The sequence below is a fragment of the Myodes glareolus genome, chromosome 13 (assembly GCF_982192425.1).
Source record: "Myodes glareolus chromosome 13, mMyoGla1.1, whole genome shotgun sequence".
NCBI lineage: Eukaryota > Metazoa > Chordata > Mammalia > Rodentia > Cricetidae > Myodes > Myodes glareolus.
In genome coordinates this window covers 68,697,836-68,716,373 of record NC_142038.1, presented here as the reverse complement: position 1 = coordinate 68,716,373, position 18,538 = coordinate 68,697,836, and the positions used below count along the sequence as shown (strand labels likewise).

Genomic DNA, 18,538 nt, shown 5'->3' with positions numbered 1-18,538 from the left:
TGATGACTAGTGTCTATTAAATACAATTAGACAGTTAATTTTTATTTTTTGTTAAATCACACATTTCCCAAAACTTTCAGCATTGATATTGATTCAGATCCATCTAAATTAAAGGAGAATTTCTCTCTCAAATACTATTAAAGTAAAAAAAAAAAAAGAGAGAGAAAAAGAAAAAGATTTAAGGCAATTGAGTATATTCTGAATTTGGGCTAATTATTTCATTCAGTTAATGATAAAAATGAGTATGAAAAGCTTATAGGGTGAAAAATTGAATTTTGTGTCTGACGGCTTTCAGATTAGTTCATAAACCTAGATCATCTATAATTGCCATGTTTCCAAATACATGGGTTTTAGTGAATATAACCATTGTTTATCTAAGTGGATTATTCTTCAGACTAAATCATCAACTATAAGATACATGTTAAATTGGAAATTTCATGCTTTTGATTTTTTTTTACAGTGAAATACACATTCCTTTTTAATAGGATATGTGGAGGTATCGTTTTAAAAAGGGGTTTTCATTCCTAGACAAATCAACTAATTGGTCTCTGAAAATAAATTCCTAAACACATTGTGTCATTGTCTTTCTGTGCTTTTCCAACTTGAAATGCAGTTTTACTTTGCTATATTTGATAATTAGCTGAAAGTTTTATTAGCTTCAGGAATTAAAATGTGAATTTTTGGCAAGCTTGGTCTATTTATGTATATTTTTAATGCTCAGCTTCCACAGATGGATACTCTGTTGCCACATTTGGTACACTCTTATTCCTTATATATAGCAAATTGCCTGTGAGGCTCATGTATGCTCAATAGTTTTCAATGCTGTGTACTTCAAACTTTCCTTACATTGTGCCATCTGGTGCATAGAAACATTAATGAATTTTTAAGCATAATATGCAGTGTTCTCCATAAGAAAAATCTGAAAATCAATCTTGATCTACTGGTAGATTACAGATAAGTCTTACCAAATTTAACAAACTTACAATCAGTGGTTTTGTGTCATTAAGGCACCAAAGCATAATAAATAAATACAATAGCTTTCCTTGCTATTTAGATTAATTATGTATACTACCACAACTTATTTTAAGTTGTGTTATAGATGCATTTTCATGTTAATTGAATGTTTTGGGCCTAAAAAATTTCTGAATCTTCCATAAAAGTAAATAACCTCTTTACTTATGAACTGGGGCAAAAGAGTATTTAAGTTTCAAATTATAAAAGGAATCTTCAAATATATTCAGAAACAATATTCAAAAATTAAAAAGTAAACTGCCACTTCTCTTAATAGATAACATGCATATGAAAATTGCTGGGAGACAACATGTATATGAAAAGTGCTGGGAGAGAGAATTAGCATATGAAGTGGCTAAAGAACCAGAGACCTGTTCAGTTCTGTCATTTTCCCTCCATTCAGATAGTCCATGCTGTACTAAACATCTCTTCCTGGCCACATGTGGAGGATTTGGCTTGTCCTTTATTTTTATTCTTTATAAAGTAGAAGATATTTTACTTTATAGAAGGGATTTTGCTTTTGTTTCCATAGGAAGCGAGAAACTGTGGATTAATTCCGTGTTAAAAAAAAATCAAATTTGATTAAGGAAAGCTCACTAAAATTTTCCAATGGGAACAGATGGCCCAGATGATCCAGCATTTCAGAATCCTCTGCTGTAGTTTCCTCTGAGTTCTAATCCAGAACAGCCTCAAGACTACTGGCTGAGATGGTCCAGCCAGACAAATATTCTAGTAAGAATTTGACTACAATCCTAAATTTTCTCAAGGTCCTCAAAGGTTACAAGCAACCCCAATCAGCAGGAAGTAGCCTAGAAAACTATGACCACATTCCAAAAACTGGATTGTGAATCTTTGTTGAGAGTATTCAAGCCTTTTTGGATAATACACAGGAAATTTTCTAAAGAAAGGACATTATATTCAGAGTTCTTTTTTTCAGAAAAAAAGTGGAAATGCTGTGTGATAATGCTTTTGTACACGATAAAGACATGTCACACATATTAGTTAAAAAAAAAAAAACACTGATTGACCAGTAACCAGGCAGGAAGTATAGGTGGGGAAACCAGACTAAGAGAATTGTGGGAAGAGGAAACACAGAGCCAATAAAAGAAATCAGCCAAATGTAGAATAAAACCACATGACTAAACATAGACAAAAAGGCCAAACACAGAATAAAGCCATGAGGCAAAACATAGACAAGAATTATGGATTAATTTAAGTTGTAAGAGCTACTTAATAATAAGCCTGATACAATAGTCCGAACAGTTTAAAATTAATATAAGACAGTGGGGTTCTTTGCAACTGAAAATCTGCAAGAACAGGCAGGAGAGAAAATTTCATCTACACTAATCATTGCAACTATATTAGCATGTCATCTCCAGAAATTCATAGTTTACATCTGCTAAATTTTAGTGTCATATATTCTGTAGGTTTTGCTAAATATTCAATTATAGGTCTCTACCATTAATTCAGTGAGGAAAATAATGCTTTTAATAGGTTATATTTTCTATTGTTTTAATTTTAGTCTATTGATGACCAGTGTAGATATAATAAGCAAGGACTATTTAATGATGTAACTTTCAAGTTTACAAAGTAAAGGTTTTTACATAGACCTAGGTACTGACATTCATGAAGAGAGAGGGACTCTCAAGGAAAGGTCTGCACACATTTAAGGAGAGGTGGCAGGGTTTTAAAGAGAGCCTTGCTTTTCATTTCAGAATAGTAATTCTTCAAATATAAGATTCCTTGTGTCCTATAGATGCTCCATTTACGGGTGATCAAAATAGTGCACAGATATTGCCTGAACCGGTTCACTTAGGACAGACTAGAAACAGATCAAACACAAATCCCTCCTTCAGAAACCAAGTCTATTATCAGGACTGAAAGGAGACCCTGGAAGGGAAGAAGTGAGGCTGTGATATGGCCTAGCTGAGATATCCCTGTCAAAAAGGGACAAAGAAGCAAAGCCTTCTGCAGTAACCCTGCTCTCACAGGACCCCACATGCAGTCCAGGTGAGTGCCAAAGCATTGTAGAGCAGACACAAGTCACCTGAATTGATCCTGAACAATCGGGGCATCCCGATTGACTACCCAATGTGCTTTGCTCGGTTCCGTATATGTCACCAGTCAAGCCATAATATCAGGATACTCAGGGCAAGTTGAGTGGTAAGAGACAGTGTCAGTCCTGGCTAAAACAATTGGTGAGTGTCAAGTCCTTCTATGTATCTCCTGTCCTACACAGAAAGTCACTGATGACTAAGTATCAGTTCCTGAAGAGTATCTTTGATTACAAAATCAAAACTTTGGCATATCACCCTGAATATACTGACAGGACTAGGTGTCAGGGCCTCTTTGTTTTTACCTGTCTTGCAAACAAAGCCCTCCCATCATGTGTACATTTGTGTGTATAATTTGACTACTCAGGTTTAGGAACTCAGTAGGTGCTGTGTGTGTGTGTGTGTGTGTGTGTGTGTGTGTGTGTGTGTTTGTCTGTAAGACAATCTATAAGTAGATGAATCTAATCCAGATCCATGAATGTTTGTGTGTGTCAGGTACTGAGAACATACGCTCACAGCTATACCTAAAATGGAATGTATTAAGACTTTCATGTGTCCAACATGACACATACACAAACACACATCAACCTACATATTCACAGAGATGTACACAGGCTCATGAAGTCACATATGGGTACAATCATGAACATACCAGAGTAGGTCCTAGGTATTGCTAGGTATCTCTTCTTTTACACTAAAATCTACTCACACATTGCTAGGACTCATGTCCTGCTAGGTACTAACTATTTTATTGCAACAGGCACACACATATACACACACGAGTATATGTGATATCATTTCCTGACTTTTCCCCTTACACAGCAAAGCCTCTCATCTTAACCAACTAGCCTCATCTTAAGCCAAATTCACAAACAGACACAGACACAATAGATGTCAGGGACTGCAGACTTCCAAACCATGAATCATCTAATAACACATGCAAAGACACAAAAGAAGAGAGAGAGAGAGAGAGAGAGAGAGAGAGAGAGAGAGAGAGAGAGAGAGAGAGAAGAGAGAGAGAGAGAGAGAGAGAGAGGAGAGAGAGAGAGAGAGAGAGAGAGAGAGAACAACAAAAGTGCATGAGACCATGAAAGAGAGAAAGATTGGTGTGGTGTGGGGACCAGTTAGGTATCCATTTGCTGAGAGGCAAAGCCCCCTAGACACACACAAGACCATGATGCCAGGTACTGCTACATTTTCTATTTTTTTCCAACCAAAGCCGTACAAGAAGGGCTAGGTGTCACAACTTAAAGATCTTCACAACCATATAGCCACAACCACCACATGCATAGGTTGGTACCAGATACTGCTCAGAATCTTCTCTTCTATAGCCACTGACATACATACATGGGTGGTGACAGGTCATGTGAAATGCTCCCTCCATAACTACTGGAGCACCCATGGACACACACACAAATATACTTTCCTGCATGCATGCAAACACACATAAATACACAAAATTGGATGTTAATGCATCATGTTGTGCCTGTTATCCCTTTCAGACAAACTTACATAAACATAAACTGGTAGGTGGCAAGAGTTTCAATTTATTTTCCCCCTGACAGTAAAAGTCACCTATGACTAAGATTCTCTTCCTGATAAGTTGCTTTGACTACACAACCAAACTTATGGTATATAGCCATGAAAATACACATAGGGAGAGGTGTCAGTGCCTTTTGTTTCTTTCTGTCTGACATTAAAGGCCCACATATATGAATTTTCTCCCTCCCCCTTCCTCTCTCTCTCTCTCTCTCACACACACACACACACAAAGATACATAAACACAGTTACACATACAAACACACAAATAAGCACACATACACACATCTAGGTATCCTCTCTTGGCACAAAAATGAAGCAAGTTAAAAGGAGAGAATTACATATATTCTTTACAAGTGACAATCTAAAAAAAACACATGAAAACAGTCTTAAAAACTAGTTTCAAATTCAGCACTAATACTGAAGAAATGTACAAAATGCATCCAGATTTGAATACAAGTTCACCAAAAGATTAAATATGTTTACCTATGCTTCCTCAGTGTGTTAGAAAATTGTAGAGTAAATTGGATAAGTTGCTACAATGGAGAAATAGAAATTTATGAATTAAAATGTCCCATAACAAAATGAGGGCAAGAAATGAGGAAAGTCAGAGAGGAAAATAGTGGTTCAATATGGTTGTGTTTAGTATTACTTTAATTTTAGGCTATTTATGACCAGTATCGGTATAACAAGCCATGACTAATTGATGATGTAACTTTCACATTTATAAAGTAAAGGTTTCTACATAGACTGAAAAATTGGTATTAAGGACCAGGGGTGGGGGATCTTAAAGAAAGATCTGCATGCACTCAAGACATGGTGGGAGATTTTTAAGAGAGCCTGATTTTTCGTTATAGACTATTATTTCTTTGAAGACGGGAATTCCTGGGGTCCTGTTGATGTTGCATTTATAGGTGTTCACAAGAATACAGTGTACAAATACAGTCTTTCACCATGGAAAGACAAGCAAAAGATTAAACAAAAATCGCACCTTCAGTAACTGAGTCCATGTTCACAACTGAAAGGTAATCCTTGGAAGGAAGAAGTGTGGGGTGATGCTGACTAGCTGGAATGTCCCTACACAAAAGACACAAAGAAACAAATCCTTCTGCTCTAATCCTGTTCTCACAGGACTGCATGTGCAGTCAAAGTGTGTTTCCAAGCATTCTCGTGGAGACACGAGACACACGATTTCAACCTGACCAATGAGAGAGTCTTGATTGTCTATCCAATCTGATTGGCTCAGTCCTGTACATGTGACCAATCAGGTCAGAGATCAGGATGCACAGCACGAGTTGCGTGGCTAACAGACAGTTGGTGCTAGTCCTGGAAGGTTGATGGCCGAGCTTTCACTTCGAGGACACCAGTGGCAGAGGCAGTGCCTACAGAGAGTGTTTGAAGCTGCGAATTTGGAGAAGGCGCTTCTGATCTACTCAAACACCTGGTACTGCCTGATTGACTGTTGTCTTCCAAGCCGTTTTTGTCTTAATGGGACCCACATTATTCTCTCTGTCTGTCTTTCTCCCTCATCCCTCCCTCTCTCTCTCTCTCTCTCTCTCTCTCTCTCTCTCTCTCTCTCTCTCTCTCTCTCTCTCTCTCTCTTTCTCTCTCCTAAAAACAACTTTGGAGTGGGGATTTGGCCACCAGCCCTTATTCGTACTGGTTGACAATTGAGGATCCCAAGCCTGGATTCCTAGCTACCTAGGACTCTCTGTTCATCACTCTTCTGTCTAAAGAGTCTGTGCCAGCTCCCCATGTCCCATGTCCCAAACCGTGGACTTCCCCAGGTTGACCATAGTTCTCTTCTGTGTCTTCAGTGGTATGTTTTAGGTTACCTCGAAATTTACATTTTGTGCAAGGCATATCAAAAATAGCAAACTCATCTGCATTTTCAACTGATTTCGGGAAATTGATTAAATTTGTTTATTGGAGCTATAGGCATTGTAAACTGTATCCTCTTCAAATGTTTCTTTGTTACCTTTTTATGTTACATTTGTCCTTCTGTTCTTCAGTAATGAACTGAGCTTGGGCATGAACATAGCCATTTTCATGTGCTGTTGAATTTGCGGAAATATTTCAAGTATTTGTAATATGGATTTTCATGTCTAAGTACATAGACTGCCTATTTATAGTATCTTCTGATTTTATATTTAGATTATTTTCCTTTATTTACTTACTTATCTACAAGTGGATTACAACACACACTTATGAAAATCCAAAGTAAATTTGTGGGTGAGAGTCAGGGTATTATTTCCAACATGTGGGATCAAGGGAGAAAAGTTCAAATCACCAGGTCTTGTAGTAGGCTCCTATAGGCTATGTAGAACATGTTGGAAAATGTCTCTTTCTTCCTCCTTATTGAATACTTAGACAAATATTAGTGTTAATTCTTTTTGAAAGTCAGGTAGAATCCATACATGAAAGCATTCATACCAGTTTTTCATTTTCTTGACATGTTATCATTGAAAGTCTTCTGTACAATGTATTTTGATTGTTTTCCCCTTCCCAATTTTCTTCAACACCCTCCTATCTTTCCATACCATCTAGAGTTATGGTCTTACACACTTTCTATTATTAAAAAAGAAAAGAAATTTAAATAAGGAATTAAGACCTATAAAATGCCCCCAGTAAAGGACAATGAGCACAATATTCTACCACATTTCAATAGAGACAATTTTGTGCTTGACCATGATTCCAATACATGTATCCAACCAAGAGGAGTGGTTAAGTTACCCAGTGAGAATCCATTGGAGGAAACTCTTTCTTTTGTCCCATTAGGAAACAAATGCTGATGTTTTCCTGTTTGGGGATGGAACCCTGTTTTTACTTCCCATTTTCAATTCCGGAGCCCCCATCTGACTTGAACCTTTGTATGCTTGTGTGTATTGCTGCAGTCTCTTTCAGTTCATGTGTTCATCAATTTCTTTTTTTCTTGGAATCTTCTGCAACATCTGGCCCTGAGTATCTTTCTGCCTCCTCTTCTGACTACCTCAGCTCCCTGATACTTGAGGGAAGGTATTCACAAAGCTTTCCAATTGGGACTGAGTATTACAAAACTTTACACTCCCTCTGCATTACTGTAAAACCCAGGGTTAGACACATCTCTCACTAGAAAGGGCTTCACCTCTCTGTGCTGTTTGAGATATTGATCTCTTTGTGTAGTAGTATGTCACCAAAACTCATTTTGTTCACTCTCTTGCTGTAGCAAAATAACAGTAGCAGGTTTTCCTGTAGCCTAAGACCTTTCCACTCAGTTCCCTGCCCACATGAGCAGTGTCAGTAATGGTGTCCATCTTCTGGAGATGCCTTAAATGCAGTCAAAAAGTGACTACTTACTGCCATTGGACTTACTCCAATATTGCTTCAGTCCATTGTGCTAATGGGTCACCGTTGTCCTAGGGTTTGTAGCTGGATGATGTTGAGTATTATCTTTTTCTGCAGTAGAATGCAGAATACATTTCTGTATCATGATTGTCAGTCAGCAGGGCTGAGTCTTCTAGCAGTTGAAGCACCAGTCAACAACTCCATGTTGGCTGGTATACATGAGTGTTTTATTCAGCAAAATCCATTGACTGGTACTCATAGTGGCTCAATGAGATGTAGGGAGCCTGCAGGATGGGGGTCTTACCTAGATCCTGTGCATATGTTATTTCCCATATTCTTGATATTATGTGGGATTCTTAACAGTGGGAAATGTGGTCATTACCTCTTCAGCCTACTTATGGTACCGTTTCCTATTTCTAGGTTTTGAGTTCAGCTTTCATATGATAGTATGTGCACAGTTTTATAAGAAGCATATTTGCTGTGTTTCATTGATGTCCCTGGGAGGCTTCCCTTCTACTGAGGAGAGATGAAGAAAGGGTTAATCTGGGAGAATAAGCAGAAGAGCATGGAGCAGGGGAGAATGTGAAAAGTCAAGTCAGGGTAGAACATATGAGAGAAAAATTAAAAATTCATCTTACTGTTAAAAAATAGAAAGATAATAGTACTAGGAAACTTGAGGAATTGGAATGAGAAATGTGGTGACATTATCAACTCCTAAGTAGGCTTTTTGTTATATCTCTACATAGAGAATAGAGAAACCTTGGAACATAGGCTTCATTTTTATATGATCAGGAAACATCACATTTGTTATACCTGCCCTCAAATTAACATTGCTAGATCTTTACAAAGGAGAAGACTATAAAAAGTAAATTGAATGATCATGTATAAAACCTTCAAAATTATTGAAAAAACAAAAAATTAAAAATTCAAAACCAGTTGTAAATGTACAAACAATTTAAAATATATGATTGATACCATAGATTTCTGAAAAATATTTTGATCAGTTGAGTTTTCAGGAAAGCAAGTGACTAACACAGAATGATGTCTCACATTATTTAAAGACCACTTTTCATTATGGTGCCCACAAGAGTGATATCACTATATTCACCACACTGTCTCAGAGGAAAATATACAATTTGGGGACAGGAAAAATAGGTAAATTTGATGACATAGTCTGCTAAAGGATTACATTAGTATTTGGTAATGTAAAATGTTTTTCTTAGAAATGACATTCCTTTTCTTCAGCATAGGAAAGCGTCTGCAAATTGTGCATCATAACTTTTCCTATTTCCTCTGATTTTGTTATTTATGCAGGAATGCTGAATCTCCTTTGCTATTTGTACTATGTACATATACTAAGAGTTTTTCCAAAGTTTTTGTAATTGTATGATTTCCACTGATTAGGTTATTAAGAACTTAATAATGAATAAGTATTCAAAATTCCAAATAAAAACTTATTCAGAAATGGTTCGGTTTGCATAGAATTTTTAATTTATTTGATCTACAGATATGTTTATAGAGTAAATAGAGTATAATCTCTATACCAAAATAAAACCCTTGTTAGTTGCCAAAAAATGTCTTCCAAATGATTTTTTAGAAGTAGCAATATTTACTGTAACAAGACCAAAGCTTGACTATAAATTTAAATTGAATTTTCTCCTCTTCGATCATTTTTGGTAAGGTTGTATCTGTATCGCTTTTTCTTTTCAATAATCAAGCATTTATCCCGTTGCAATGCTCAATCTGGTCTATTTCCTTAGATTCAGTACTCGTCTTCAGTATGTTTTCCGGGATTTCTTTAGAGTTTGGTTTATTCTTTTTTCTGTGACCCAGAAGATCACTGTAAGGTTGTTCGCTCTGTCACACTTGTCCATGAAGAAACAGAAAGCTAAAAATTTTACCCCTTGACTTACTTTTCATTGCTTTTATTCTGATTTTTTTCAGTTGACGTTGGCATGGAAATTATCAAGAACCTTTCGAGCAAGAACAGAGAGGAGGAGACCATGCAGCTGGCCCTGAATGCCAGCGCCTATGAAGAGGAGACCATTACTGATCACTATGTCATGCTCAATACCCTCGGCAAAGGGGCCTTTGGTGAGGTCAAGCTCGCTTGCCACCTCCTCACAAATATGAAAGTCGCAGTTAAAATCCTTGCGAATGGTGAGGGGAGTGACTTTAATAATAGGGAAGAACTCAACATCATGAAAGAGCTGGAACACCCGTACATAATAAAGCTTTTCCACATCATCGACAGCAGAGACCACACCTATATGGTGTTGGAGTTTGCTGTTCACGGCGATCTAGTCAAGCATATTGAGCGGGGTGGCCCTCTTCAGCACAAACAGGCCCAACACATCTTCTGCCAGATGGCATGTGCAGTGCACTACTGCCACGATAATGGCATTGCCCACAGGGACATCAAGCTAGAAAACATACTACTTGATGGCAAAGGAAACATCAAACTGTGTGACTTTGGCCTGGCCATCAGAGTCAGCTCTGGGCTGAAGTGCAAGGGATTCTGTGGCACTGTTGAATATGGTGCTCCAGAGCTATTCAATGACACGGAGTATGATCCAAGAGCACCTGACATCTGGAGCATGGCAGTGGTCTTATATATAATGGTGACAGCGAGCTTCCCATTCAAAGCAAAGACCTATCCAGACATGAAGGAGCTGATGCTGAATCCCATGTACTACATTCCTTACACACTCTCTCAAAACATTTCGCTTGAGAACCTCATTGTGCACTTGTTCGCTCTGAACCCTGAGCAGAGGCCCACGATTTGTGACATTAGGCAGCACCAGTGGATCAAAGAGAGGGAAGAATTTTGGAAACTTCCATCATCTTCAGAGTCATTCTGTAACAAACCAAATCCCATCATTGTGGGGGCTATGTGGGAAATGGGCTACTATCCCAAGGCTATTAGTGATAGTCTACGTGAGAAAAAATTCAATAACATCATGGCCACGTACCTAATTTTAAACCATGAGTTACCCCAGGACCACACTAAATCTGTGAGTGAGCCTGCCATTCACAACTTCACCTTGCTGGCTGAACATCAGGGGCAGGATGAGAAGTGTTCACACAAGCAGGGGATCAGAAGCCTGAGCATGCCTGCCACCTTGTGCTGCCTCCTGAAGGAGGACAGCCCTCCCCAACCAGTATCCATGTGTGCTCCTGAGGTTACTCCTCTCATGAGTAAAAGTTTGGCAGTAGGTAGCATGGTTTGCAATGAGTTGCCCTCAATATGCCCATTATCTGAGTGCGTTTCTTCTGCACAGTATTTGCCCTGTGAGAAACCCCAGGAAGTGAACACCCTAAAGAATAGCTCAGATGTTCAGAGTACACCCTCTGTAAAGAAGGAAAGCGAGACACCTCAGGGTATGAGCACCATTGAAACCCTTGGAACTCAGAGATCTTCCCTTCAGACCACATCCAAGAACAACTTAAAAGGTGTCCTTCCTGGAGATGTAAGTGCAGCCTCAGCCAGTAGTCTGTCCAAAGGCTGGAAGAGGGTTAAGAAGAGAATTGGGAATTGTGTGAGATTTCTCTGCTGCTGCTTGCCGCTGTCAAGAAAAAGCCATGTTTCTCAGAAAGAAGAGGCACCACTGGAAGGAGAGAGCAGTGCAGGTGCACACACAGAGCTAAATGGTGTGCCCAAGATGCACGTCAGTGTTTATTAATCTATATGTTTTCTAAGGTCCTTTGTGACCATCATATGATAGCTAGTGTAGGAAAATTAGGAACTCCTATTTCAAAAGCAACTCTCCCACCACCTTTACCCCGAATTGTTTAAGCTAAAGTAGACAATAGTGGTTGAAAAGTAGAGGCTGTAGAGGCAGCCAGAAGTAGTGTTGGATAAAGGAAGAAAGAATTATAGATCATCAAAGGCTTTGAGGGAAGAAAACTAAAAAGACCAGGACAGAGTATGAGAAGAAGAGCCACCAGAAAACAGATGATCCAGAAGGATATTAGAGTCAAGACTCTGAAGTATATATTTCAAAGTTCTTCAGACTGTGCCTTCCATATGTCATTATCATACTACATATCAAATCAATGAAGAGGATGAGACACCGGGTTAGCAGTTTTCTTCACTGAGATCGACAAATTGGGAGCCATGCAGGAAGTCCAGAAGACAGAGTGTCATGTACCCAAACAGAGAAGTCCAGCACAGGGGATGGTAACCTCTACCTACCACAGGCTTTTCCACAGACAACCACAGGTAACAGGAGGTATGTACAATGGCTGACCTCCAATAGCTGCCTTCTCATAGTGCAGCCCTGTGCCACATTCCCCCAAAGATACCCTTGAATTAGAAGCCCCAATGTGCCAGTCTTTCATGACATACATCAGTACTCATTCATATGTCTTTCCCTTCAAGGTCAAGTCCACCGGAGATGCTTTTTCCACATTGGACAGAGGTGAATCTCCTTCTCCCCGCCCCTCCCCTCCTTTTGATGTGTTTGCAGGGTGCCTGTATCCACTTCCCTCTTTTCACTGGAGACACTCCCACTGAATGCTGCTTCAGTCTAGCTGTTGGTGAAGGGGTCCTTACTGTGGGGTGCTTTTTAGAAGCACGTTTGTCTCCTAACAGGAAAGTGACAGCAAGCAAGAAGGAAATGGATAAGACAATAGAAGATATCCTGGAATGTTGCTCCAGTTTGCAAGGTGAATCTTGCTTGATTCTCCTGGTGTACAGTAGACAAATTACTTAGTCTGCAGTCTTCAAACAACTTTTAGATTAGATTCCACCTCAGGGGTCAAAGGGTCAAATCTAGACAGAATCCTGTGACTACAGATTAGAAGCATTCAACTAGAATCCTCTTGTGAAAGCTACATTGGAGTTGTCATGGACAATCTCCATGTCGAACCAATGATGTAATGAAGAGGGGCCACTCAGAAGGGACTGAATGCCAAGGCTTATCTGTGGGTCTCACGGCTGAAGGCAGCACTGAGCCTATTAATTTTCATCTTGTTGTATTGGAGAGGTATCTGTCGTTTGGTTTATTCTTGATACTGATCCACAGAAAGATCAGCATGAGGCTGCCAAAGACAACCTTTTGCAACTCCAAGGAACATGGTCATTAAACTCATGATGCAGAGGAACAAAGGTAAGAGGACGCACAACAGAGTCATGGATTCAGAGTGATCTTGATATAAATTGTGGCAAGTAGCTCAACTTTCCCCTCTGCCCCTAGCTAACAGGTGAACATCATCTGACACCTGTATGGAAGAACAATCACTGCAACTGGCAAGATGCTTATTCTGTACTGGGTTGAAGAACCATGAGAACGAGAGTGCACGCAGCCTTGCAAGGACAACCAGACTAGAGTGGCAGGCCTTCTTGCTTTTGTGTCCATACCTGCTCTGCATCCGTGGGTGATTACTAAGGCAAGTATCATTTGTGATATACTTTACTGAATGAAGTGCCTGGGAAAGGGAGACTTGGATGCTGTAGCCAGGTCTGTGAAACCCAGGAGATACAACCAATGAGAATCGTGGGCTCCAGACACTCATGACAGACTCTATAAAGGCAAATCTCAGCATGATCACTTGTGATGCTTATTTTGACATTTTCCTTGGGTCTAATGATGACTTTCCCTGATACTAAAGCAAGTTGCTATCTTTAACCTTTGTCCTGAGAGAGAACAAAGTCAGCTGAGTTTCAGATTCCCACATCCATTACTTCCCTCCTTTACTGCCTCTCTGTTAGAGGGAGCAAGGGCAGGGTCCATGATTACCAGCTACTTGAAGGAGGAACTTCACACGCTTCATCCCAAAGGTGTCCACAGGTGTCCTCCTCACAGAGCACAAAGCTGAGTCCTTAGATGCTCTTCCGGACATAACATATTTGCTTGGCACAATGTTTAAAGTACAACCACTGGATGCTTGACACAGCCATGATGAACAGTCTGGTGCAGGTGGGTCCCATGCAGTTCCAGAAGTCAACTCTGGTTGTCTTATTTATTCCCATTTCTCTCCTTTTATCTGCAGGTTCTTTCGGACATCATCTTTTGTGGAAGCTCATTTTCACCAAGTATGTATCCTGTCTAATGTAGACAAAAGGAAGTGAGCTGAGATCCAGGAAGCAGAGTGCCTATGTTTAGACATGTTGGTGGGAAAATGCTTTTCTTCTTTGTTCTCAGAGCTTGATGCATGAAATTTGCAGGGCTGCCACGAGAAATCATTTCCTGCCTTCTGATGTTCCTGATGAAACCCTAATGATGTAGGCCTAGAGAAGGTCACCTTGAATGACAATGAGCATTATACCTGCCTATTTAGTTCCTGAATTTCATAAAGTAAAACTGACATTATCTACCAAGACCACAGGTCTTGTGCTTTCGAACATGGAACTCTCAGCCAGTTTCCTCACTGATCTACAATATTCCTTCTCTTATAGAAGCCTGGCCACACCCTGAGTCATGACCCAGAGGATTCCTAATTTGAGGACTTGCACATTCAGCCCCGGTGTCAGTGATGAAAAGGTTATCTCCGAATTCAGGAAAGCTCAGAAGTTCTACACAACTTCAGGAGGACATCTTGTACAGGGCATTGGGATGGCTCATGTTCCAGCATCCAGCTACAGGATCTGCTCCAGTTGTCATCAAGATCTGAGGATAACAGAGGATCCCCCGTGACAGCCTTCCATGTATGTTACCTTTAAATATCCAGCATACATTCATGCTGTGTGCTTAGGGATAGTGTAAAAATGTCACCTATTTCTCTCTTTCCTCAGAAATGACCCTGAAAAACTACCTGAGCAGAGAAAAATGGGCCTCTGCAGAGCCTTGGGACACGAGAGTGCATGTCTGCACAGCCTCTAGACTGGAGTTCCTGGAAAGGGCAGTGTCCTTGGACCTTCTCTCTCAGGCCAGTAATCACAGGATGATGGTGCACTTGACGTCAGTCACTTAGACTGTTTCCTATTGGTATTGAATAGAGACAACACACAAACAAACTAATACCAAAGTACCAAAGTACAACTTCCTGCTGAATTTACACCAATTGGCAAATAGAACATGTATTTTTCTGAGAGGAATTCAAAGGACTCTAAACTCTCAGAGACCCCTGTTTCTCCACTCTTGCCACTGTTGTTTAGCTGACAGACCTTTTCTTAGATAGACTCAAAACATGGCAATCTGCTACCCAAGCACTAAATGTGACATCCACCTGGGTCTAATCCCAAAAGTGATGGCAGAGGACAGGAGCGACACCTCCAGACCCTGCACTGCTGGTTCCAGCCGTTCACAGAAACTCTCAGAGATCCACAGAGGAGAACAGGGAAGAAACAGAGATGGAAACATGGATTCACACACAAATCCCAGCAAGAGACCCACCTACATCGCATCAGCTGATTTTGGCAGGGGCATAATTGGAAATGAAGGCAGAGAAAATGATCTATACACAAAAGTTTGCAAGGATGCAAAGGCAAACAATAAGGACCCCATTAGAAAACTGAACACACATTCAACTATTACAGCTGACCCCAATGCAAACACTACAAAATTCATGTAAGAGATGCAGAAGAGATCTACATGAGTTTCAGCCTCTTAAGGAAGTAGAGAAAGACAGCACAGAAGAAGAACTCTGGCCACACGAGCTTTAATGTCATTAGCTAAGAAAACACAAAAGCTCAAGCATGGCTGGGGGAGACTGTATCGTAGGACATCTAGAGAAAGCGCAGACACTGTTGTCACAGCCCAGCAGACAACAAATACCTGTTCTAAGACAAGATCGTTCAGTGCTATGCAGCAGGAAGGAGTGTACATGCTGACAACCAGATGTGTTCTGCTCACCACTCTTCCACCCATGTGACCCCAATGTTACTGCATGAAGATATGGTAAAGAAGCAGAATGAAGACTCTCCAAAGCTGGGGACTCATTTCCACCTCTGACAATCAACTATACTCTTGACACTCAAACATCTCAGCTTAGGAGAAGAGGGATGCTGAGCATAGCACAGATGTAAGACTTGCTTGAGCTCATGAATCTGCATGCTGCTGCTGGAGGCCAGAGAGCCTAGCGCTGCACACTCCACAGCACTGCTCCACTCTCAATGCTAGATGTCAACCCATGCAGAACACAGCCCCCCTTGCCGCCTCACAACGAATACATGAAGCCTGGCTGTGTAGATACACCACATATATCCCAAACCAGTCACGTGTCAGACCCTGATGGATATCCACAGCCCCCAATCCACATATCCATTTAGATATCAGCCCTTAGCTGACACTTTTCTTACCTGTACTCTCATATATTGTCACCCACATACATTACTATGGCAGTTCAGGATGTTCCTTTCCCCCACAACTCCCACACCAGCAGTAGTAAAGATCCTACACAACTGTCCCCTCCCATCTGCTGTGCTAAACAGCATTGCTAGTCATTGACACTGCTTGACATTGCCTTTCTGACACCATCTCAATGCACTGGGTGGTATTAGAACCATCTGGATACCAGCTCTCGAGCAGCCCTATGTGATTTCTTCCATAGCAGGCCTTGTGAGAACCCAACCATGAAGCCCTAAAAATACTGTATATCAAATTCCATTAGAACACCCTCCCACCACACATACAAATCATTTCTTAGTGCTACTACATGGAAACTGCACCCCTTTGTCACTCAGGACCCAATGATGTTTCATAGGCCATGCTGCTCCATTGCCTTCTACAGCCTTGCAGTACATGTGTGATGTAGGCAGGATGAAATATTCTGAAGAGTTTGCTGCCTACTTGTGTGGATAAGGAGAATTAAGGTTAGGAGGTCATTAGCAGAATCTGAAACCTATCTTGAAAACACAGTAGTATTCTAGAGTTTTCTGTCCACCTGAGAGTGAAATCTAGTTGTTTATATGTGGTGGATACTGGGGTCCTCATAAGGATTGATGAAATGGTGGTATATCTTGACTGACAGTGGTTTCCAGCATGGCCAGATACATAGCATTTAATGTGGATGTGGAATGGAGTGGAGGTGACCAGCTGCTCCTGATTTCCAGCACCCAGTGTCAGCAGCATGAAGGCATGAAGACACCTGTGTCACCTAGTACTCTACTTGGGGCAGGGAATGGTCTGGGAAAAGACATAGAACAGCGTACATGGGGCAGGCAGAAGGCAGGTGAGTTTCAGCAGCACCTGATTCCTGCCAGTCTATTTAGGCTGTTAGCCATGAGGGAGGCAGAGGAGAGTCTAGCAATGCCTAAAAAGCAACTGTGGTACCTGCCCGTATGTGGGGCTGTAGCAGCCAAGAAAGGATATCAAACAGGCCTGAATATGGGGTTAATAATGTTGCGTTATCAGGGATTCATAGCTACAGGTTTGGAAGAGTGGTGGAGAATTCTGTCCAGCAGACTCTAATGACATTTTATATCTCAGATAAAGTGGAGGTTGGGGCACATCTTGGAAAGATTGAGAGCATGTACAGTGCGAGGGCTGCATTCGAACAATCCAGCTGACATGATGTGTAGTGTGAGTCTGACTTTAGCTGTGTATCTTATAAGCCCAGGACATGGCATTGGCTATGCTTAATAGAGCCACAGGAAGAAGCATTCAAGTAGGGCCTGCTACGTAGGATTGCGAGAGAAGAGGTGGTGTGTTCGGCATGAGACAGGTGGTTTTCGGGATCTGAAACTTCCATTTTATCTGCAGTGTCAGGGAGCATATTGAGTTTCTCTTAGCATGGTGAACAACAATGTATATTGTGTGCTGTGTGGAGGGACAGGTGTGGGATGAGGGCTGACACCTCTGACACTGTGTGGGAAGGAGATGAGCTGTCACCTTGATTCTGATAATAGCACTGTGATGGATGGTACTCTAATTTGGGGAAAACAGCAGAAACTGAACCTAGATACTTGCCTGCATTGTGCATGTTCATCCACGCTCATCCAACACCTTACTTACATACACTGCCAGTTGAAAGACACCAAAGACACCCCTCACTTGCAATCACCATGCAGTCTTCTAGGTACTGGGCCCAGCTAGTCAACATCCTTCCCCGCTGTCCCACAAGCAATGTTAGGTTCTGGGCTCTATTTCACAACACTCTACCCAGATTGTCAAGTGAGATACAATGTAAGGTATCAGGCCCTGTTGGACACTTTACCTACTATCAAGGGCACACATGGACTGCTTAATTCAAATACTATTGGAATCCTCTGCATCGACATCCCACACCAGGTATTACCCAGCACAAGACACTGTGACCCTGCCACCTGACTTGTACGACCAGCTGTCAGACTTTAATGAGAAACAAATATAGCACACACACAGATTAGAATCCATTTCTAAGTATTGGTACATTCAAAGCTTCCTAAAAATCCTAACACCAACTTCTAGGTATGAAGCCTTTCTGCACAAACCCTCATGCATTCTTCACGTTTCTTCCTTGGACTGGATCCTGCCTATCACCCACATAGTCCCACTTTAACAGCTACTTATCAGGGCTTACAGGACATTCTCTTGTCATTATATTGAAATGTACTAGTAGTTTGGGGACCCCACTTGACACTCTCAGATCTCTGAAGATTCATATACACCAGTACGTGCCAGGCCCTCTTGAATATCACACCCAACACCACATACAACACTGGTAGTATCAGGACACACTGGACACC

The 18,538-nt window shown here is 40.8% G+C and overlaps 1 protein-coding gene across 1 annotated transcript; it reads left to right on the top strand.

The window, feature by feature from the left end:
• Positions 1-5,932: 5,932 nt before the first annotated feature.
• Positions 5,933-13,315, top strand: LOC148120049 (sperm motility kinase X-like). The gene is made up of 6 exons (XM_087896293.1): positions 5,933-6,049; positions 9,874-12,161; positions 12,311-12,350; positions 12,524-12,597; positions 12,957-13,040; positions 13,128-13,315. The coding sequence occupies exon 2, from the start codon at positions 9,885-9,887 to the stop codon at positions 11,610-11,612; it is 1,728 nt and encodes a 575-aa protein (XP_087752419.1). The 5' UTR covers positions 5,933-6,049; positions 9,874-9,884; the 3' UTR covers positions 11,613-12,161; positions 12,311-12,350; positions 12,524-12,597; positions 12,957-13,040; positions 13,128-13,315.
• Positions 13,316-18,538: the final 5,223 nt, after the last annotated feature.

What these genes read in the sequence shown, in the direction of transcription:
- LOC148120049 (XM_087896293.1), top strand. Translation starts at nt 9,885, where the DNA reads ATGGAAATTATCAAGAACCTTTCGAGCAAGAACAGAGAGGAGGAGACC.